Source organism: Periplaneta americana, chromosome 8 (assembly GCF_040183065.1).
Source record: "Periplaneta americana isolate PAMFEO1 chromosome 8, P.americana_PAMFEO1_priV1, whole genome shotgun sequence".
Classification (NCBI taxonomy): Eukaryota; Metazoa; Arthropoda; class Insecta; order Blattodea; family Blattidae; genus Periplaneta; species Periplaneta americana.
In genome coordinates, this window is record NC_091124.1 from 16,749,473 (window position 1) to 16,775,001 (window position 25,529).

The 25,529-nt window shown below is 35.5% G+C and overlaps 1 protein-coding gene across 3 annotated transcripts in view; it reads right to left on the reverse strand.

Moving 5' to 3' along the window:
* Window positions 1-6,291: 6,291 nt before the first annotated feature.
* The window catches only part of Mpv17 (Mitochondrial inner membrane protein MPV17), a 28,412-nt gene continuing 9,174 nt past the window's right edge, over window positions 6,292-25,529 (reverse strand). For all 3 annotated transcript variants that reach the window (XM_069832475.1, XM_069832476.1, XM_069832474.1), the window contains exons 3-5: window positions 23,520-23,741; window positions 20,687-20,803; window positions 6,292-17,609 (exon numbers count right to left, since the gene is read on the reverse strand). In XM_069832475.1, the coding sequence (XP_069688576.1) occupies window positions 17,568-17,609; window positions 20,687-20,803; window positions 23,520-23,741 (381 nt within the window). In that variant the 3' untranslated portion in view covers window positions 6,292-17,567. The remainder of the gene's footprint in view (window positions 17,610-20,686; window positions 20,804-23,519; window positions 23,742-25,529) is intronic.

Here is a 25,529-nt window from a genome sequence, read left to right on the forward strand (position 1 = left end):
AATGAAGAAAGTTACACAACACAGAACTGCACGCATTGTATTCTTCACGACATAATTAGGAACATTAAATCCAGACATCTGAGATTGATAGGGCATGTAGCACATATGGGCGAATCCAGAAATGTATATAGAGTGTTAGTTGGGAGGTCGGAGGGAAAAAGACTTTGGGGAGGCTGAAACGTAGATGAGAGGATAATATTAAAATGGATTTGAGAGAAGTGGAATATGATGGATATGATAGTAGAGACAGGATTAATCTTGCTCAGGATAGGGACTGATGGCGGGCTTATGTGAGGGCAGCAATGAACCTCTAGATTCTCTAAAAGCCATAAGTAAGATACATGAAAATCTTTATTTCCTTATTTCTCAAAAGATTTGTTTTTTCTTTTGCGTCTTGCATCATGTAAAAAGTTCCACGTGTTGTACTTTTAATCTTATGGAGACAATATTTTGCAAGTACAGTAAGTTAAGAAATTATGAGGAACAAGAATAGGCATTGTGTTTTGATGCAAGGGTTAAACAAGTGCACATTTCAGATGTTTAATTTTATATTACGATTATTTTTATTTGATTATGAAAAATCAGACAAGAAAAAAATTCCACATGCTAAACTAATCAAAATACATAAACAATTGACACAAAACTCGAAATCTGTATCCATGGGGAATGTCTTCACGAAAAAAAAAAAAATCAAAAGATGGGCATGTAGTGAAACAAAAAAAACAGTTCAGGAGGAAGTCAATAGTCTCGAGAGACTTTTTTTCATTGGTTATCAAGGAAATGGATAGGGAAAGCATAAACATAGACGAGAAATATTTTGTAACATTCAGACACAATTCCAATTACAATCTATATCTGTATCTTTTACGGTTAATATTGTATATAAGAAGAATATGTATCACATCTTGGACATGTTTTAAATATTATACTTCTTACACAGTTAATGAGAAGTGGAAGAGAGAATAATTACGAGAGTAATTAGTAGTGAAATTAAGGGAACTGGATAATTAATGTTAATTAATGTTGTGGGTTGGGAGTAGCATCAGAAGTAATATAACTGTAGGAGTAGTCTTAGATATAAGTATACTGAAAGAAGCAATAAAAGAGAGAATTAGGGAGTAGGAGCAAAGAGAAAGGAATAAGTACATAAATAAATAGAGAAGAGAATAGCAGAGAAATAATAAGTGATGTAAGTGTTGTTAAATAGAGAAAATGGAAATGTAGACAAATAATGTAAGAGAAAATAGCTGGGAAAGAATGACAAAGAGTACAGGTAGGTGGATTTGAGAATAGAGAATAAAAAAAAATAAATAATGCAAATAATGAAGGAAAGGAACATACAATATTCAATAGGTAAGCAAGAAAGGGAAGGGAGAGAGTCTAGGTATAAGAGAGAATAGATAGCAATTCAGTTAAAACAGAAGAATAGGAAGTACACAGGAAACACTTGGTAATTAAATATATTAACACAAAAGGATAGTATGTGATTAAAGTGATGGTGGATATATATATATATATATATATATATAATATCTATGGTGTTGATCAGAACATGATAACTCCAAAAATCGCCTATTTTAGCTGAAAGCGCAGACCTATATAAAAAACAGTTTTCTTTTTCGTTTGATACAGCCATGACATCTCCATCTATTCTTATGTTATTTTCATTCATATTTTTATGTAAGCTAGAATTATCATTCGTATAGGAAACGTTAAAATAAAAATGCCTGTATCTCAAAACAGTTATCATGTTTTGACCAAACACCACAGATATCATATCATATCATATATCATATATTGCTCTCTCAATTATTATCACTCAATAAAAGAATTGTATTCCAATGGATACCATCCCATTGTGGAATCCTGGAAAACAAGAATGCGGATGCTTTAGCAAAGAAGGGCAGCACTGCTACTTACAGACCTGTTACTAAATCTACGTATTACTCTGTGAAAAGACTTATTAAATCTACATACTTAGACTTCAACAAACAAAATTTGATAACTCAATCCCAAGGGAAAAAATGGAACTCTCTGCATCAAAATCCACAGTTAATTCCCGATTTACCACGAAAATCGTCTGTAGCTGCATTTAGATTGGCAACAGGCCATGATTGTTTGGCCAAACACCTGCATAGAATTGGAATATATCAGTCCCCTAACTGCCCATTGTGCAACTCAAACCAAGAAATGGATTCGGAACACCTCAAAATCTGTGCTTCAGTGGCTAGTCATGACAATATCTTTGAAAAACATTGGAGTGCAAGAGGTCAAATGACTTTATTGTCAAACGCCTGCATTAGAAAACAACAACAACATATATCATATATCATATCATATCATACCATATATCATATCATATATCATATCATATCATATATAGCAGAAATAAATAAAATGCTCTCTCAACTAATAACATTCAATAAAAGAATTGTATTCCAATGGATACCATCCCATTGTGGAATCCTGGAAAATGAGAATGCGGATGCTTTAGCAAAGAAGGGCAGCACTGCTACTTACAGACCTGTTACTAAATCTACTCTGTGAAAAGATTTATTAAATCTACATACTTAGACTTCAACAAACAAAATTTGATAACTCAATCCCAAGGGAAAAAATGGAACTCTCTGCATCAAAATCCACAGTTAATTCCCGATTTACCACGAAAATCGTCTGTAGCTGCATTTAGATTGGCAACAGGCCATGATTGTTTGGCCAAACACCTGCATAGAATTGGAATATATCAGTCCCCTAACTGCCCATTGTGCAACTCAAACCAAGAAATGGATTCGGAACACCTCAAAATCTGTGCTTCAGTGGCTAGTCATGATAATATCTTTGAAAAATATTGGAGTGGAAGAGGTCAAATGACTTTATTGTCAAACGCCTGGCATTAGAAAACAACAACAACATATATCATATCATATCATATCATACCATATATCATATCATATCATATATCATATCATATCATATCATATCATATCATATAATATTTCATATCATATTATATCATATATAGCAGAAATAAATAAAATGCTCTCTCAACTAATAACACTCAATAAAAGAATTGTATTCCAATGGATACCGTCCCATTGTGGAATCCTGGAAAACGAGAATGCGGATGCTTTAGCAAAGAAGGGCAGCAGATCTGTTACAAAATCTATGTATTACTCTGTGAAAAGATTTATTAAATCTACATACATAGACTTCAACAAACAAAATTTGATAACACAATCTCAAGGGAAAAAATGGAACTCTCTGCATCATAATCCACAGTTGATTCCCGATTTATCACGCAAATCGTCTGTAGCTGCATTTAGATTGGCAACAGGCCATGACTGTTTGGCCAAGCATCTGCATAGAATTGGAATATATCAGTCTCCCAACTGTCCATTGTGCAACTCAAATCAAGAAATGGATTCAGAACATCTCAAAATCTGTGCGTCAGTGGCTAACTATGACAATATCTTTGAAAAATATTGGAGTGCAAGAGGTCGAATGACTTTATTGTCAAATGCCTGGCATTAGAAAACAACATATTATATCATATCATATTATATGATACCATTTCTTACACAGTAGAACTTCAATTATAATCGTTTCTATTAACAGTCGTTTGGTATTTAAAACCATTAAATTTTATTATTACCAATATTCTACCAATCAATGGATACTGGATCATATATCAGTACATTTCTCCTGGATGACTAAAATTCGCAAAATCTAGCGCACACAACCGATCATAGAAGGTAAGTTAAGAAACAAAGATGTTTTGACAGTTATTGCATGAAGCAAGATGATCCAGTTACTTCACAACAACAGTCTTTCACTTCAAAAACAAGACATAAGTATATGTAGGTGAAGATTCCAGTTTGTAAATATAATACCAATTTTACATCAGTTTATTGCTGAGATCTCGCTATTTGACGGCTATGTATCAGGATATAGATTTAAAAGTTTTCAAAACCACTTAATATTTAGCACTTACTGTATATTCACTTACTACTATTTAGGGCCGCGAAGATGCAGACATCTATCATGAAGATGATCATTTCATAATATTGTTCCTTAATGGCCTAACCTCAGTCATTTTTACAAAAGACATAATGGGATTCTGAAATAATTCTCATTAAATCTCTCTAAACCACTAGTTTCAATATGCTTAACACATATTAAACAATTCAATCCAAAAACTTGTTTATTTATGAAGACTTACAAAATCTAACACAACAATAACATACATAATCAAACTGCTGTAAAATCTGCCCATGAAAAACTGTACACATCCATTGTAGATCATTACTACAGTATTTATTCAGTCACTCCACCCCATACCAAGAAAATAAATATCGCAGCTTACTTTCGTATTGTAATAGTATCATCACTAGCTATATGCATTTACTGTCTGTTAATAATGATGAAGTTGAAGTTTCCATGGAATATTGTATAAATTTATTTAATCTGACAGGATTAAGGCCACAAGGCCTTCTCTTCCATCCTACCAGATAGCACATATAAATACAAAAAAAGAAATACAAACACTGATGAAAATGATACAAATTAAGTTAAACCCCTTTAGAGGGTCAGCAGAGTCAAAAGAAAACTATAGAGCTCTCATCGAGCTAATACAAGAAAAAAAAGAAAGAAAAACAGAGATAGCAATGATGATATTGATAACTGACAACAATAATAATAATAATAATAATAATAATAATAATAATAATAATAATAATAAATACATTACATATTAATTTTCAATTTTACAAGAGCATAGTTACAATATTTACTATATGTCATATGTAAGGTGAAGTTGTGCAACCTGACATGTGTTCAACAAGCAATTCCACGAACTAGAATGTGATTTTTTAATTTAAATTTGAATTTTGATAATGGCCGACAGTCTCTGACGTAGTCAGGGAGAGAATTCCAGAGGCGTGGAATAGATATGCTGAAAGATGATGAGTAGAAGGATGTTCTGTGCAGAGGAATAGAGAGAAGGTACATGTTCCGGGTTCGAGGTAGTGAAAGGTAAATAAAACGAGATGCTAGGTAAGAGGGTGTGGAGGTGTGGATGATTTTAAATAGTAATAAGAGAGAGTTGAAGAATCTTCTTTCTTTAAGTGGACTCCAAGACAACAATTCTAGTGACGGTGTTACATGATCGAATTTTCTAATGTTACAAACGAAACAAACGCAGATATTGTGAACAAGCTGTAGTCTGTGGGCAAGATCAGTATTTAGATTCGTGAACAGAGAATCGCAATAATCGAAGTGGAGTATCACTAAAGTTTGGATCAGGTTCTTTTTAAGGCTGAGAGGTAAAACATTGGTTAAGTGTTTGAGGGAATGAATTGTGGAAAAAGTTTTCTTACATATGTAGGTCACTTGACTTTGAAAATTTAAATTTGAATCTAAATATACCCCTAAATTTTTCACTGTGTTACTATATGTAATTGTGGTATTATTTATTTTTGTATTTGATATAGTGGCTAGATCTATTTTGTTTAATGCTCGTTGGTGGCCCATTATTATAGCTTGTGATTTGTCTGGATTTAGTCTGAGTCCAAATTTTTGCGCCCATTGAGCTACAGATGTTAGATCTTCATTAATTCTGGTCACAGAGTCATTGATTGTACAAGTTCGGGAATGAACGTAAAGTTGTAAGTCGTCAGCGTATAGATGGTGTTTTGAATATTTTAAGATCTTTGTTACGTCGTTTATATAAAGCGTAAAAAGTAATGGCCCAAGAACCGAGCCCTGAGGGATTCCGGCCTTGATGGTACGCCAATTGGAAGAATGACCACCGGCTGATACACATTGTTGGCGTTCGCGAAGGTAGGAATCAAACAAAGCAACGGCACTGTTAGAAAGATTGTAGTTTTTTAGTTTGCATAAAAGGAGATCGGTGTCAACTGTGTCGAAAGCTTTGCTGAAGTCTAGTAATGTCAGTAATGTTAATTCTCCCCTGTCGCTGGCTTCTCGAGTGTCTTCAATCACTTTTAAAAGGGCAGTAGTAGTATTATGTCCTGCACGGAAACCAGATTGGTAGTCGTCAAGTAAGCAATGCTCATTGAGGTAGTCAGTGAGTCTTACTCTTCTGACATAGGTACCTATATCCTTTGATGTAATAATACTTCAAAAATATTATTGCTGTAAAATTTTTTATTTGGATTTGAGGGAGGTAGGATATGATGGTAGAGACTGGATTAATCTTGCTCAGGATAGGGACCAATGGCGGGCTTATGTGAGGGCGGCAATGAACCTCCAGGTTTCTTAAAAGCCAGTAAGTTAAGTAAGTAAAATTTTTTATTAAAATCATTAATACTGGTAATACAGTGTGATCAAAAAGTCCCTCTGCAGTTCCATTAGTTCTAGTAACCCTGTAGAAAGTTGGCACTCCCCATTCATTCCGGTTTGACAACCTCATATCCCGAGTTCATCATATGCTTAGCGGCTACTATAGTCGAGACGCTGTTATTCCCGACGTGACTCCTCCTCTTTGCTTACATCTTAGGAAGCGAAAGCTGTATAAAGTCTAGGTAGGTAGTATCGTTCGCCATTTTTGTTCTTTCGTTGCCGAGCTACCAGACGAGGGATCAATTTGCCAAACCGTTAAACATTATCATGTCGTAGCTCTTATGATAATAAATCAAATGCACTGTAATTCAGCAAATAATTGAGCGGCAAATAGCGTCCTCATGTGCTTTCTGCGAACGCCAACGAAAGAGCCAAAATGGCGGGCGATTATATTAAGTATTTATCGAGCCTTACGAAATGCATGACATCTTCATCAGCGAATTACAAGAAGCACACGTTTAAATGTAGCCAATCTGCAACGTGATTGGTTGCCGGAATTAGAGCAACGGGACTATAGTGCTGCCACTTGAATTCTTGGTTACACAAACACTGCGGAGAGACTTCTTGATCTATTTGCAGTATACCTATTTGAGACATAAAATATTTCATTTGATACTAGTCTTGTTACGTAGATAAATAGAACTTCATGAAAAAATTACACACATCTATTGTACTCCAATACTACATATTCTGTCATTTCACTACGTATGAAGAAAATAAACATTTTCGCACTGCAATAATTAGTGACCACTGACTACTGCATTTTTTTTATACTATCTCTTAATAGTTTAGGTTCCCATGGAACCTTTCATAAATTCTTATTCTGCTGACAGATATTCCTTGTTGTAATAATACTAAAAAAAATGTTATTGCTGTAAAATTTGCCAATGAAAAAATTATATACACCCATTACACTCAAATACAGTGAAACCTGTCTAAAGCGGCCATCTGAAGTTACCTTGTAAAATGGCCGTTTTATCAGGTGGCCGCTTGATTAAGGTTGCGGTTTTTTATGAATCAGCATCAAAATACTGAATTTCATTGACTTTTTAGTACTGTGCGTGTACAATAATCGTGCATATTAATGTCAGCCTCTTCCATTCTTTCAACTAGGCTTTTCAAATCTCGCTTGCGGTACTTCAGTTAAATGACTGGATAATACCTTGATCAAGGGGCTGGAGATGTGATATCGTATTTGGGGGAAGAAACACCAATTTCACGGATCACATTGCGATAAAGTTTTGTTAGGGAGGGCACTGAAAAAAAAAAAAACTTTTGTTAACATTGTAAATGTCTCTGAGTTCATATTCCGCGGGAATTGAAGGCAGTCTATTTTTTCCATTCTTCAATAACATTGGTTGCAATGTCTCCTCCTTCACCAGACACAGAACGAAATGCAATGTTATGCCGTTTTCTAAAGCTTACATTGAGTTCTTTGGCAATTTCAAGAGTTTTCTCTTGAATCATAGGCTCATTTACTGACAATTTCTTCTCCCTCGCACACTTGAACCATTCGTAAACGAAATCATTCATATTACTAAACACAGATTCTCTCTTCCTTTTTTGGCCGCCACGCATATTTTTCTCCCATTATTTTAATATTTCATCTTTATTCTTAATTATACCGTTTATTTGTGTCCTTCCACATTTTAATATTTCTGCAATTTTTCTCGCAGATGTTCCCTTCTCACTTTCTTCAATCATTTTTCGTCTCACCTCTAAACTTAACAGCACTCTAGACTTATTATTAGACATGATTTCTCTCTCAGACTAACTGCACATTTCCTCTGAATCAACTGAATGGAAAGAAGAAAAATTCGTAAAAGCTGGTCCAAATAGAGAAAGATAGAAAGAGGAGAAGAAAAAATAAAAATTCGAATGGTTAACTACTGACCTAAAACATTCTGCGACATTTTCGATAGAAAAAGTCCGTGTTTCAATCCTTTAAAAACGAGTAAGAATTTATAGCTGTGCAGGGTCGGAGTGGAAAGTGACAAAAGAGTCATAAAACAATAACCAACTAACCCCAAGATATGGGGTTAGCTATTGTCCTCGTGACATTGCTTCCTGTCCTTAACCATCGAAAAAATAGGTCAGACAGTATTCGTGAAAAGATTTTTTGTTGTACAGTGACTGTTCTAGTCAGGTTCCAATCCAAATAGACCCCGGCCGCTGGCCGGCGCATGAGGTGGCCGCTAAATAAAGAGAGAATTTGTATTGATCTTATAGAAAATCCAATTGGTTCCAGAGAAAATTGCTTTTGGCCAGGTGGCCGTTTAAATGAAGTGACCGCAGAGGCAGGTGTCACTGTACTATATATTCCGTCATTTTACTAGGTACTAAAAAAATCGTCATTTTTATACTGCAATAATGAGTAATATTAGTGGCTATTGCATTTTTTGCGCTACAAGGTTCATTTCGAAATTAATGCCGCCTATTTTTTCTGTGTTGACTGTAATGTCTGAGTCAGATGTTAGTGGAGTTGCAGTAAAGGTTGAACCTTCACATTAATGTCCTGTTAATTTGGCTGTGAGCCCTGCGGTGGCTGAAATACCATCTGTGAATTCTTGATCAATTGGTAGAATTTTATGTTTCAATGGAATTTCGTATTACTAATAATAAATTCTTACTCTTCTGAGGTAAAAATAATCCAAAAAATATTATTACTGTAAAATTTTTCTATAAAAAAATTACACATAACCATTGTACTCCATTAAGAGGGGTGATGGGTGAAATTTTGGTCATTTTCAGTCAAAAATCGCAATTTCGTTTTCTTGTGAAAAATCAGTCAGCAATTCCTTATTTATATGTTTAGCAAGTTTCAATGCTCTGTGGCGCTCGAAAGCATAAAAATTACGCAATATATAAATGACTGCACCGTTGAACTTCAATTACATGCCAATTTTACAAGCTTTTTCTCACACTTTTTGTTTTTCAGCACATTTCGCCAGATTGAAAGTGTAAAGGCTCATACAATTTTGATGCTAGGAGCATGAAATTTTTACTGCATGTTCTATACACTATGGTTAACAAAGTAGTGCATGGGTTTTACGATTAAATGAATTCTTTTTGAAATAAAAAATTAAATATTTATAGTGCCAATGGAAAATTTTTATTTTTAGGTATGCAGTGATTATAAAAAATGATGTAAGAGTAATGGAACGGAGAAAAATTCTCTCTGGCACCGGAATTTGAACCTGGGTTTTCAGCTCTACGTGCTGATGCTTTATCCACTAAGCCACACCAGATACCACCCCGGCGTCAGACAGAATTGTCTCAGATTAAGCTCCAACTCTTGGGTTCGCTCTAGTGGCCACCCTCTGCACTACGTCATAGATGTCTATGAACTTAGGACCGAAGTCCACACATGTGCTGAGGTGCACTTGTTATGAGTGACTAGTTGGCCGGGATCCGACGGAATAAGCGCCGTCTTAAATCACGAAGTGATTTACGCATATCATATATATTATTTTTATGTACCGAAGTACATATGATATTTCCATGCAGATATTCTGCGTCATCATATCATGTAAGAGTAATAGAACGGAGAAAATTCTCTCCGGCGTCGGGATTTGAACCCGGGTTTTCAGCTCTACGTGCTGATGCTTTATCCACTAAGCCACACCGGATACCAAACTGGCGTCGGACAGAATCGTCTCAGATTAAGCTCCAACTCTTGGGTTCCCTCTAGTGGCCGCCCTCTGCACTACGTCATAGATGTCTATGAACGTAGGACCGAAGTCCACACATGTGCTGAGGTGCACTCATTATGGGTTCAAATCCCGGCGCCGGAGAGAATTTTTCTTCGTTCCATTACTCTTACATCATATGATGACACAGAATATATGCATGGAAATATCATATGTACTTCGGTACATTAAAATAATGTATAGATTATAAAAAAGTAGTAAAGATATAGGAAAACTGATGTGTGATGTTTTTCTAGATATGCCATTGATCTTGCAAAAAAAATTTCAAACATTTTATAAAAAATTGAGCAACACATTTCTTTTTGAAATATGCAAATTTCTCGGAATATTTTTGTTACTCAGAAACTGATTGAGTCACAAAAATGACACTTCACGACATCATTATCTATCACACCGTGGTTATGTGTACAAGAAATCAAGGAAATCACTTGAAAAATGTAGAAAATAGAAATTTCACCCATCATTCCCCTTAAGTTACCACATATTCCATCATTTCACTATGTCACAAAAAACAAACATTTTTGTACTACAATTATTAGTAATATTACTGACTATTGCATATGAAATACTGTCTGTTAATACTTGATTGAGTTTAGGTTTCCATGAAAATTTATAATAGTAATACTTCAACCAATATTACTGCTGTAAAAATTTTCCAAAAAATTGTAATATCCATCGTAGGTTCTACTGCAATACTATGTGGTCAGTTCCTTCACTTCACATGAAGAAAATTAATACTCCTGCATTTAATAATAAAGTAACATCATTGAATATTGCATTTGAGATACTGTCTATTAATACGTGATTGATTTATTTATTGGCAGAATTTTATACAGGATGGAAGCAATGTAAATCTGTACACTGAAGAGGGTACTAAAATGTACTAATACAAAAAAAAAACCTTTATGCGTTTTGTAATTAAGTGCATGGTTAATTAGAAAATTAGGCTGGAAGTCTGTGTAGTTTGGCAACAGTGCATCATTGACTACCTACAAATATATAAAGGCACTCGGTCTGAATAATGGCATTCTGTGCCTTAGTCACTGCAGTAGAGTTTCCAGATTTCTGAATGGCAGGAAATAATGTGTTCATCTTTTTATTTAATTTGCAATAAAACCATTTTATTGAAAAATTGCTTCTCTAATGATAAGAGTAGAAATCAGAATCGTATGGATAGTACTTATTGAGTAAAACAGTGTTAACATTTAGGGGAAAAAAAAAAATTTCTGATAAAAGTATTAATTTGGGACTAATATGGTATTAGAATTTTTTGTTACATATATCAAAGCAGTAATATTCAAATCTGCAGAGTTATATTACTTCCATCCTGTATTAGGTTAGAATTTTCATAAATAATCTTCAATTTCAAAAGTAATAAAACTTAAAAAATTCTTGTCATTTTAAAGCTTCTTCATGAAAAAAAAATTATACAAATCAATGTATCTACTACTGAATATTCACACATTTCACTTTGTATAAAGAAAATTAAGACTTTTCTCATTTCAATCATTAGTATCGTAAACTGGGGTTACTTTGAACACAGAGGAAACTTTGAACATTTTTTCAAAAAATCATATTTAGGTTTCTACATGCTGCACTTGTTATATATGAAGGCAAATTATTATAAAATCATTCTCATACCAAATTTACCTCCATTTGTAACAAGAGCAGCGTGTAGAAATGTAAATAAGATTTCCTGAAAAAAATGTTCAAAGTTTCCTCTGTGTTCAAAGTAACCCTAGTTTATGGTACCATTATGAGTACCGCATATGACATATTGTTAGTCAATAGTATATTATACATCAAGTACGAAAAGCGAAACTTCAGCAGACAAATCCAATATTTAAAGATGAGACACAGCCTCATTCAGAATATAGGATGAATCCACTAAAGTTCTTTACATATGTGGTACATACAATACTTTTTTTAGTAAAAGCTCTCTAAATTATATTACACGAGAAATTTAAAGTTGAATAAATTCATTTAAAAATAAAAGAAAATGTCATATTGAGTCAATTCTTTTGTTTAAAAGTCTGCTAAATTGTTACTACGACGATTTTAGTGGCCTTAAAAGGTTTGCTCCAGCACAGTTCAGAATCGGTAAAACTGGAACTGATTCCAAACCGATACTGAACTCCCAGTTCCTTGTTCCAACGTACTTTAGAACTCATTTGGAACCAGTGAAATTGGTTCTCGATTAAGAGCAGGAACTGGGAATTCTGAACTGCTGACGCATGCGCAAATGATTTAATCTGAAGTTGTGGTTAAAAAGCTTCAAAACTAGGCAGGGTGAAATAAAAAAAAAAAAAACAGTCTGTCATGAGTGATTTGGGAAGTGATAGTCATATATTTTATGACCAATTAAGTTCGGAAGATGAATACAATTTTAATATGAGAAGAAACTCCGAAGGCTGTGAAAGAACAGTTCAAGAAACGTTCCAACAATGTAAAATCCTGAACTAGTTCTGATATCGTACACAACTGGCACATGCATCGAAAGAAGTTCGGTATTAGTTTGGAACGCGTTCTGAATTGCTTGCTGGAACAAATATGACATTTTTCGGACTGATAACAGTCTGAAAAGCAACTGTTTTTAGAGAACATGTTCTAAAATACATTAATTAGCAGAATTGTCTGCTGACATGGAATTGTGAATAAAGTAGTACTCCTACATTAGCATCTACACAGTTCACTTTTCTTTCAACTTTATCATTCAAGCAATACATGCAAGAGTGAAAGAAATGCATGCAATTGTGCATGCTTTTTTTTTCTACTAAAAATGAGAGTGTGTGTGGCAATTCAAAGCTACCCATCACCGGTGGGTATCTTGTGTGTTATTTCGTTCAACAGCAGCATGTAGCGAGCAGCTGATTGGTTTAGGTGGCCGTGAATAAAATGAAAATTCTTTTGTTTGATGGTAGTGGACCTTTCATGCAGAAAACGGAGCAAGTACAATTAGCTTTATTAAAGATTACCGCAAATACAAATGCCTATGGAGTGTTCGATTACAATTTTGAGAATCAAGTAGACCTAAGTACTGGACTGATATTTAATATTCATTAATTAATATACATAATAGGAAAGTTGACGTTCAACACGGTGCGCCATGTAGACACAATCTGCATGTATCTTAATTGAATGTTCATTTTCAACTTCATTCAACGCATGGAAAATTAAACTATGTAGATGCACCTTTACTTTTCTAACATAATAATAACTGCAATAAAATAATCTAGATTTTATCCATTACTAAGCATATTTTTTTACAAATCAGCACTATTAAATTCAGTTGAGTTTTATCCTGCAGCAGTGAAGTGAATCTTTCGAATATTCAAGCCTCACAATTTTAAAAGTCAAGACAAAATCGATGTTAGCCTTGTGAAGAATAATGATAATCGCAATATTTACTACCATACAGGTATCCTTTTCACTACCAGAGTTACTTTGACCTTGACTTTATCAAACTTTGGTAAAGATTATCCACGTGACCTGCCATGGTATAGACAGAAAAAGAGGAATAAATTCTACATTACTTTTATAACATTATACAATTTTAAGATACTGTGATAATTTGAGTCAACATAACCTCAAACCACTAAAACAAAATTAGTAGTTTCAAAATGTTGATGTAACCAAAAAAAAAAAATGTTTATATTATGTAAAACACTCAAATGTTATTCATTGTTAAAACATGAAATCATAAATGGTAATGATATCCCCTCAAAGAGAATATAAATTTAATTTATAGCATTATAATACTGTAATGTACAAAAACAAAGTAAAAACGCAATAACATTAATAACAATTGCTTACATACTTTAACAAGTTTATATAATCTGAGGTTAATTTAAAATCGTAAAGAAAAGGTCATTTTCATATTTGCAAATAGAAATTACGTCATGTATTCTCAGAACCAGAATATGTCGAAGAATACAAAAGGTAAAGGTATCTCGTAACATGCCATGAATGCACTTGGGGGACATGGAGGTAGAGCCCCATGCTTTCCATGACCTCAGCACTAGAATGAGGTGGTGTGGTCGGCACCACGCTCTGACCGCCTTTTACCCCCGGGAAAGGCCCGGTACTCCATTTTATAAGAGGCTGAGTGAACCTCGGGGCCGTTCTGAAAGTTTGGCAACGAGAAAAAATCCTGTCACCACCTGGGATCGAACCCCGGACCTTTAGCCAGTTGCTCTACAAACTGAGCTACCCAGCCGTCCATCGAAGAATACATCTTCAACAAATGATATACTGAGCAGAGCACACGAGTTGAGAGACATGCGCAGATATTGTTGGAGTTTGGCTACTGATAATCATTCAGCCCATATTAGCATCAACAAAAACGTTCGGTAGTTTGAACACGAAGTGTGTTGTATCATGTTTATTTTGGCAGTTAAAACTATTATGTAAGATGACACATCAGTTGGTGGTTCAACTAAGAAGATTATTATTGTAAATTTTCTATTGTTTTATGCTGCATATTGAGAATGATGAGTGGCTGTGAACATAGTAAGACTATATTATTTCAATGTACCGAAGTACATATGATATTTCCATGCAGATATTCTGCGTCATCATACGATGATGAGTAATGGAACGGAGAAAAATTCTCTCCGGCGCCGGGATTTGAACCCGGGTTTTCAGCTCTACGTGCTGATGCTTTATCCACTAAGCCACACCGGATACAACCCCGACGCCGGAGAGAATTTTTCTCCATTCCATTACTCTTTCATCGTATGATGACGCAGAATATCTGCATGGAAATATCATATGTACTTTGGTACATTGAAATAATATATGATATGCGTAAATCACAAAGTGATTTAAGACGGCGCTTATTCCGTCGGATCCCGGCCAACTAGTCACTCATAACGAGTGCACCTCAGCACATGTGTGGACTTCAGTCCTATGTTCATAGACATCTATGACATAGTGCAGAGGGCGGCCGCTAGAGGGAACCCAAGAGTTGGAACTCAATCAGAGACAATTCTGTCCGGCGTTGGGGTTGTATCCGATGTGGCTTAGTGGATAAAGCATCAGCACGTAGAGCTGAAAACCCGGGTTCAAATCCCGGCGCCGGAGAGAATTTTTCTCCGTTCCATTACTCTTTCATCGTATGATGACGCAGAATATCTGCACGGAAATATCATATGTACTTCGGTACATTGAAATAATATATGATATGCGTAAATCACGAAGTGATTTAAGACGGCGCTTATTCCGTCAGATCCCGGCCAACTAGTCACTCATAACGAGTGCACCTCAGCACATGTGTGGACTTCGGTCCTATGTTCATAGACATCTATGACGTAGTGCAGAGGGCGGCCGCTAGAGGGAACCCAAGAGTTGGAACTCAATCAGAGACAATTCTGTCCGGCGTCGGGGTTGTATCCGGTGTGGCTTAGTGGATAAAGCATCAGCACGTAGAGCTGAAAACCCGGGTTCAAATCCCGGCGCCGGAGAAAATTTTTCTCCGTTCCATTACTCTTTCATCGTATGATGACGCAGAATATCTGCATGGAAATATCATATGTACTTCGGTACATTGAAATAATATATGATATGCGTAAATCACGAAGTGATTTAAGACGGCGCTTATTCCGTCGGATCCCGGCCAACTAGTCACTCATAACGAGTGCACCTCAGCACATGTGTGGACTTCGGTCCTATGTTCATAGACATCTATGATGTAGTGCAGAGGGCGGCCGCTAGAGGGAACCCAAGAGTTGGAACTCAATCAGAGACAATTCTGTCCGGCGTTGGGGTTGTATCCGGTGTGGCTTAGTGGATAAAGCATCAGCACGTAGAGCTGAAAACCCGGGTTCAAATCCCGGCGCCAGAGAGAATTTTTCTCCATTCCATTACTCTTTCATCGTATAGTAAGACTATTCACAGTGAAGTTCAAGGGATTACAGCCTCCATAACGAAAGTGTGAGGTGAGGAAGCAGTTAGCAAACAGCTGTTACCTGCACTGCTTCTTAGTTTCAACTTATAAGTATTTCACTTGTTCTCAATTTCGTTACATATTTTGATGACACTCAGATTAATATAGGTATTATTATTTATCATTTGGTTCATTTCTATATACGGAGTGAACTGTAAGTCATGTCATTAATTTCAGGGGTTAATCTTTGAGATATCTCAAACAGAAAAGTTTAATATAATTTTGCTTATTCTTGCTTATATTTCGAGAGAAAAAATTTTTTTAATTAAATGTTTGGTAGTGTATTTTAGGAAAACTAGTGACTAAATTCCCAATATCCTCATTCAATTCAAGACAGCAGTGAAATCTGATAATAAATTATAGAACGAATTTTAGTTTTGTCCTTTAAATTTGCAGAAATCTGAACTGAATAAATATAAATTTTCGTTCCTCAGAGCAATTTTAAATTATGTGGAACTGTAACATTGACATAAATGGTTATAATAATAATAATCCGTGGTGCTACAGCCCATGAAGGGCCTAGACCAACCAGCCGGCTGCTGGCCTCACGCCCACATGCCGAAGCAGAGGTGGACAATCATCCAACCAGAATGGAGGTATTGTGTGGTTAGCAAGATGATCCTCCCAGCCTTTATAGGTGGCTTTCAAACCAGATTTCGCTACCTATCGTAGCTCCCCAAGTGCATCACAATTCTGGGTGGGCACAAGTCCCATACACTGGCAGAAATTTCATGATAAAATTTCTTCCCCTGTGAGGATTCAAACCAGCGCGCATTCCATAACGCAAGTCCTAGGTAGGATGCCTTAGATCACGACGCCACGACATAAATGGTTATTGCCTGGAATAAACACACACATACATACGTACAGTTAGCACGTACTTTTGTTAGAGCAATGAAGGAGAGAATAAGAAAAGTAAGCATAAACAACTGCATACAAAGTCAGCTCTAGACATTTACTTTCTTTCATATAAATTTACCAGTTAACTATTTTAAAAAATGAAGTGGGAGGTAACTCAAAACACGTCTGATGAAGGTATTGTTTGCCGGAACAGAACGCTGTGCATTTGGCCACTGCTTACGACGTTGCATGATAGCACAATTCACATATTTCAAATTGAACATTTCTTTGGAGATATCCAAAACACAGCAAAATGGTAAGTGACTTTTTTGTTGTTCTTTACTAAAAGAAATCTGTCAAAACTAATGACACGACTTACAGTCCACCCAGTATATTTGAGAGCCCAAGTATCTTCAGAAGGAAAGTTTAAATTTCCGGTCCCATTTGACAAAGAGTTTATCAACGATTTTTTTTTCAGGTCAGGCATTAGCTATACCTTCCTCATTTGTGCTCCCCCTATTCCATACTTGGGTCACAGATCATCTCGTCAGCTCTGATCAGTACATGTTATCAGATTTTTAACCAACCCCATGTTGTATAAATACTGTATATAACACTAAGCAAGGCTTTCTTTAGAAGTCATGGACAAAGAGCAGCAATCAGGAACTTATCCAGCCTTTGTACAAGGTCTTTCTAGTAATACTCACAGTAAATCAGCCTCTATTCTCCTTGTTCTCTATTTCAGGCTCTACTTTCTGTAATTCAAGCAAAATAATTAACTAATTACATCATTAAACATAAAAAAATGAATGTCACGAAGATGACACATACTTTCTTATTATACATTTTACAATGACCATGTCTTTAGAGACAATTAATATTAGGTACCCTCCACAATACTGGCTTCATTTATACACCGACGGATCCTTGATCTCCAGAGAACAAGGTGCCGGTGCATGTGTTACGTGCTGTCTCTTCTCACTTTATAGATCTCTTGGATATGGAACAACAAGTTTTGATGGTGAAATCATTGCAATAAGTGAATGTCTCAGGAATCTTCTATGCCACATCAATAAATTTAGGAATGCAGTTATACTGTCAGGCTCCAAAGCAGCTATTCTATCAATCGTCTCTAAACACACACCTTCATCTCAAACAGCAGAAATAACTAAAATGCTCTCTCAATTAATATCACTCAATAAAAGAATAATTGTATTCCAATGGATACCATCCCATTGTGGAATCCTGGGAAACGAGAATGGGGATGCTTTAGCAAAGAAGGGCAGCACTGCTACTTACAGACCTGTTACTAAATCTATGTATTACTCTGTGAAAAGATTTATTAAATCTACATACTTAGCCTTCAACAAACAAAATTTGATAACACAATCCCAAGGGAAAAAATGGAACTCTCTGTATCATAATCCACAGTTAATTCCCGATTTACCACGAAAATCGTCTGTAGCTGCATTTAGATTGGCAACAGGCCATGATTGTTTGGCTAAACACCTGCATAGAATTGGAATATATCAGTCCCCTAAATGCCCATTGTGCAACTCAAACCAAGAAATGGATTGGGAACACCTCAAAATCTGTTCTTCAGTGGCTGGCCATGATAATATCTTTGAAAAATATTGGAGTGCAAGAGGTCAAATGACTTTATTGTCAAACGCCTGGCATTGGAAAACAACAACAACAATAACCATGCTCTGACCTCAACGGGTAAATTTAAAAAAAATCAAGTGTGCAGTTCCTAGCTCAATGGATAATTCAGGAACTGGGTACAATAATGTTAATGTAAAAAAATTTCTTTAGAGGAAAATCAGATAAAAAATTTAAAAGTGTTAGAAACAGGATCTTTACATGTGGTAATAACTAATCTTATGTTAAGGGGTTATAGATTAACAAAATTCACGATTTTGTAATGTTCTGATATTGTAATACCAATATAAACAAAAGTATTATATATTATTTTAAAATTCTCACAAACACACGGCATGTGCATGTCTATCCAATGCTTATCCCCTTCACTTGCATGATTCGGTTTCCGCATATTGCGGATAGATGGCAGGACTGTGACCAATTTTCAAGTTGCACATCACTTCAGCGGGCCACGTTTTGCATGATGTTTATCTGCAGAGAGTTATGTCGTGTACTAGGGTGAGTGTATGTTTAAGTGTTCGTGTAAGTTTAGTGTAGGGAATGGGTGAGGATGATGATGATGAGGAAGGGAGAAGGGGAAACCCAGTACTGGCATGTAGCCTACTCCTGTCGAATAGCACCAAGAGGGCCTCCAGGCTTAATGTCCCCATCCGACAGACGAATCACTATCAACAGTGACATATGCCTTCTCTTCATATGCAATGTGGAGAGATTTGAGATTTAACTCAGGTATATTGGTGCACAATTAGTGATTAAAAGTTGTGCACTGCTACCTCTACAAGACTATGTCATGCAGAGGGAAAGGTGATTTACAACTGGTATGGAATTATTTGAAGTACTGCGGAAAAAAAAGTGACATTTTAAATTAATTGTGTTCGGTCAAATGACTTTATTGTCAAACGCCTGGCATTAGAAAACAACAAATTAATTGTGTGATTATGTACAGAGAAAAAATTAGATTACAGGACTGCAGTGTTGCTACTTTTAAATTATAAAAAAGACAAAAAACTAAATCTGATTTTCGGAAGTTATGAAAACAGTTGAGTAGGAACTAGCATACGGTTTTATTAAAACACCAGGTTTGGTTAAATTGTGAAGTGCAATTCCCTATTAGAATCACAAAATTATATGAACCACTTTATGCCACTGAGTCTACTACATATTCTTCAAAAGTAGGAAGACTGCGTAAATCTTTTCATAAAAGTAGTGTTAATAATAAAGCGTAGACTGATAAAAATCCCTTCTCAGAGAAACTTTGGAAAAATTGTGTTTCGCAAGTCAGTTGGCTTTGAGAAAAAAATTTATGCTACCTTTAACTCCTGTACGAAGTTACATAAAAATTTGTTATGAAGTTATTAATTTTCTCTAAATACATCCCTCATAAAGGGGTAGTATCTCTTATACAAAAGTAATCAAGAGTCTGTACACGAAAACTGCATAAACTTCTAAACAAAGTTTCATAAAAATCTGTTAGATAGGAGAGGATTTATTAATTTTGTTTAAATGCACTCCCTATAAAGGGATAGTTCCTGTTATATACAGTCGTAATCAGAGTTTGTACATAAAAATATATGCTATATATAACTTCTGTACAAAGTTTTATAAAAGTCTGTTAGATAGAAGATTTTTTATTTTAGTACGTTATTTTATGATGCTTTATCAACAGCTTTGGTTATTTAGCGTCTGAATGAGATGAAGGTGATAATGCCGGTAAAATGAGTCCGGGGTCCAACACCGAAAGTTACCCAGCATTTGCTCATATTGGGTTGAGAGAAAACCCCGGAAAAAACCTTAACCAGGTAACTTGCCCCAACCAGGAATTGAACCTGGGCCACCTGGTTTCGCGGCTAGATGTGCTAACCGTTACTCCACAGGTGTGGACTAGATAGAAGAAGTTATTTTGTCCAAATGCACTCTCTGTAAAGGGATAGATCCCCTAATACATTCGTAATCAGAATTAGAACACAATAAATAAATGCTACCTGTAACTACTGTACAAAGTTTCATAAAAAATTTCTTAGATAGGAGAGAAGTAATTAATTTTGTCCAGCTAGATTTGCGTTTTGACCAACTGCACTGCATTCAAATCAGGTTACCAGCATGGAAAGCCTACATTCTAGCTGTTCACTTAATGGTATGTCCTTACCTAGGACAGTATGGCAAAGTTTACCTTATGTGTTTTATATGACAAATAACAGTTCCATGCAAGAGCCACGACTTGTACAACCAATACTTGAAAGTTGACAGGCACCAGAGCAAAGTTCAGGAACTGCACTGCTGGCCAAAGCTGTGTGAAGAAAATATCATGTTACAATAACGCAAATATCATTACATTTTGATTTTAATAAACATCGTTCATTATACAAACTGGGTCAAAAGTCACTTTCCCCAATAATCATTCTTAGGTTTCATACTTGTATACATATTTAATGTCATAACTTGAACAAATGAATAGCTGGTGTAATAAGTGGTGGGTTGGCAACCATGTTCGTGCATCAACTGTTTTTTCATCGTCATGTCTTGAAAATAGTCCTCGTTTTGCCGATATGCAGTTGATGTGACAACAGGATGGAGTACCATCTCATTTTGGTGTAGGAGTGAGGGACTTCTTGAACCAGTAATTCCATGAATGGATTGTCCGTTGCGGCAAAACAAAATGGCCACTCAATTCATGCGACCTCATAAAACGTGATTTTTTGCTGAAGGGTTCCTGAAAAATGATGTTTTTGCTCAGAAACCGCAGAATCCGCATCAGTTGCAACAGATGATCGAACAATCATTCGTGAAAATCGATGAAAATCGTGAGTTATGTTCTGTCATCTGTAAATCAGTGTCTAAACGTTGTGAATTGTGTATCGAGAAACAGGGCATCCATTAGTAAAATGTAAATTGAATGTAATTAAATGTAAGGAAGTGTTTGGGGAAAGTGATTTTTAACCCACCCTGTATATTATAATTAACAATGTTATAGTCCCGTCGCTCTAATTTCCGGCAGCCAATCGCGTTGCAGGTCAGCTACATTTAAACGTGTGTGTCTTGTGATTCGCTGATTCATTTCTTAAGGCTCGATAAATACTTAATATAATCGCTCGCCATTTTAGCTCTTTTGTTGGCGTTCGCAGAAAGCACACAAAGACGTTATTTGCCGCTCAATTATTTGCTGAATTACATTGCGTTTGATTTATTATCATAGGAGCTACGACATGATAATGTTTAACGGAGTGGCAAATAGATTCCTCGTATGGTAGCTCGGCAACGTAAGAACAAAAATGGCGAACGATACTACCTACCTAGACTTTATAGAGCCTTCACTTTCTAAGACGTAAGCAAAGAGGCGGAGTCACGCCGGGAATAACAGCGTTGGGACTATAACAATGAAATTTGTTGCAATATTTATTAACCTTGTTTACTCAACTTTCTTTTTAACTCTGAGACTGCTGAAAACTAGTTAAAGAAAAGATTTTACGAAGTTGGACAGAATTAAGTTTGGAAAAGGTTTCAAATCTTATGCCTGTGTACCTAATACTCGTATTATTCAAATCAGCTTTTTAACTGCATAAGTCTACTAATCACATATAGTAAAATCTCATTTTAATATTCCCGTTTTTAAGGAATGTTTTCAAAAGTCCCAGCAGAACTATCATAAAAACAAAGTAATTGATTCTTACCTTTAAGAGGACACATGTTATTTTTAAAACTTCTACAATTTTTATCCAAAATGTATGAACATGCTGACAATACTATCTTCTGTCATTTTTCATTTCATTTATTATATTCCATAGATCTTACATTAGCAATGAAGCTTTAAGATGTGGAACAAGTCAAAATTTTACAAGATTACAATAATCCGTGGCGCTACCGCCAGTGAAGGGCCTAGACCGACCAGCCGGCTGCTGGCCTCACGCCCACATGCCAAAGCAGAGGTGGACGACCATCCAACCAGAATGGAGGTATCATGTGGTTAGCACGATGATCCACCCAGCCTTTATAGCTGGTATTCGCAACCGGATTTCGCTACCTATCGTAGCTCCCCAAGTGCATCACAATGCTTGGTGGGCACTGGTCCCATACACTGGCCGAAATTTCATGAGAAAATTTCTTCCCCCATGAGGACTCGAACCAGCGCACATTCTGTAACCCGAGCCCTAGGCAGGATGCCTTAGACCACGACGCCACGGCGCGGGACTTTACAAGATTACAATTTATTAAAATTATAATTTTTACAAATTTTTTTACAATTTTTACAATATTGCAATTTTCTACAATTTTTTACAATTTTCTACAATATTTTAGCGAGATGTAGTGAGATGAGGCGAGGCCCGAGGATTCGACAAAATTTGGAGCCATTAATTGACGTCACTAAAAAAGCTCCTTGCAACAAAGTTTCCAAAATTTTTAGTTCATATGGCTCAAAAGCTTGGCAATAGTCATGGGAATATAAATTAATTAGCTTTTTGAGCTCAGTCTAAATAGAAAGTCACAATAAATTTTTAAGTCGATTTTCTTAATTTTTCACTATTATTTCACCACAGTGTCCTCTTACAGGACATCGCCCTGAGGGAAATCCCATTTTTAAAGAAAACCATTGAATAGATCTGCAACACAACCTGTTTTAACAAAATTCTGATCTATTTCAAATGTTTGTGATTGATTTTTGTACTAGATATGGTGTGGCACTAGCAGCACATTGATATCTCAACTGAAAATAAGCTTGTAGAAAAGTTACCAGATAGCGAATTTTTAGGCACTAAAAGCTAATTCAGTTAGATATAAACGAGTAAGCAATAACCCCATTGTAGCATAAATAATGCTGTTAGCAAGTCAAGTACAATACAAGGAACAGCAATATGTACCAATATTTTTCCCATTCATTTCTCTCCAAACGTTAAACCTCGGACATAGATATGTAGGATTGAATCGATGTAGTTCAACCCAAACTACATTATCCTGAAGTTTTTTAAATCCCTCCTGGTACATCCTGCAAGTTCCATGCAATGCTCTACCTTGTAATTGTTTATAAGGACATCTAAATAATCCTGTCGTAGTTTCAGTTTTGTTTCTTCGAGGCTGTGTCCATCCAACAAGTGCACGCTTGACATTACAGTGCAAAGTAATGTTGGTGCAGCAATTAACTGATCCAAACCAACTTTCTTCAAAGTCTTGATGTATAAGGATTTCCCTCCTACCAGAGCCAGCTTTGTGTACCACACCTGCAGAACAGGACCCTAAGACAAGAAATAAACAAGACATATTAGCAATTCTTATGGTTTATTTAATGACCCTCACAACTGCAGAAGTTATATCAGTGTTGCCGGAATTTTGATCCGCAGGAGTTCTTTTACATGCCAGTAAATCTGACATGAGCCTGTCGCATTTAAACACACTTAAATGCCATCAACCTCGGCCAGGATCGGACCCACAACCTCGAGCATAAAAGGTTTTTTTATTTTTGTTTGTATGTCTGTCTGTCTGGATGTTTGTTACCTTTTCACGCAATAATGGCTGAACGGATTTCGATGAAAATTGGAATATAAATTAAGGTCGTTGTAACTTAGATTTTAGGCTACATAGCATTCAAAATACTTTATTCAAAAGGGGGGTTATAAGGAGGCCTGAATTAAATAAACCGAAATATCTAGCTTATTATTGATTTTTGTGAAAAATGTTACATAACAGAAGTTCCTTTAAAAATTATTTCCGATAAGTTTTATTCCAGGCAAAATTTTGATAAGACTGATATTTAAGGATATACAAGAGTTTTAAAATAACAATACAATATATTTCCACCGCCGCCTCAGATTATAGTGTCATTGTTCCGTAACTTCTATGTGCAAAATATTAAATTTTTTAGTAGGAAGAAAAACAAATTTATTCATTCTATGGCAGTTGTGCATAGGAGATCGTTAAATCTTACATTTTCGAAAGAAAGAAATATAATTAAGTTATATATAGTAGATTGTATTATTTGCTGCATCACTATTTAAGTTATTTAATACAGCAAAAATTTGAAAATCGATATATGACATAGGAGTTATTGCAGGAACAACAACGATGGCTACATTGAAATCAAAACAAATGACTCCATCTATTTAAGGCGGCCTTGAAGTCTATCAGTATTAATATACAGAGAATATTTTGTGTGTTTGTATGAAGTAATCTCAGAAGCTAATTAACCTTCACTATTTGAAATTTGTAGTTTCTCTAGATGGATGTAATGCTACAAATGAGGACAGAGGTAAGATGAAAAGAAATCTGTACGCACAGAAAACTTGATATTCTGTCGAAATAATGTATAACTTGATTATTGCAACTTTATTTGGTCCACATAAGATACTCTAATTTTATACAATAATTTTACCATAGAGATCACTGGAGCTGAGGTATTTTAAAAGGTGTCATGAAATGGCGTTCCTGCACTCATAATTTACCCATATTCGTTTCCTGTGTTTCTTAAAATAATATTTATGTAGGGTACCTCATTTTTTATTTGCATAAACAATGATATACAACCGAGCGAGTTGGCTCAGGCGGTAGCATTTGAGACACGCATTCGGGGGTTCCGGGTTCAAACCCCGTGGTCGACCAATCTGACTGAGGTTTTTCATGATTTCCCTTAGTCATAAAGGCAAATGCCGGAATGGAAAGATACATGCCATTATTCATCACCGCCTCAATTACCAATACCAAAAACATTAATCAAAGTCTATAATCAATTACATGAACACAAGCCATCTACAACACATACCGGTAATAGAAACAGGAACTCAACAAGAGTAAAAACGGCCTACTGATATACCCACACATTCTAAACACGCAACATGACCACATATGTTAAGGCGTGAATAAAATAAACTTAACAAAAAAAAAAAAAGATGCACAGTAGGCCTAAGGTTAACATAAAAATGATCTTCGTACACAATCAACTATATTAATTTGGATTGATTTATTAAAGGATGCATTCAAGACTAATTTATAAAAATGTTAAATGAATTATATTTGCACCAAATGAGTGG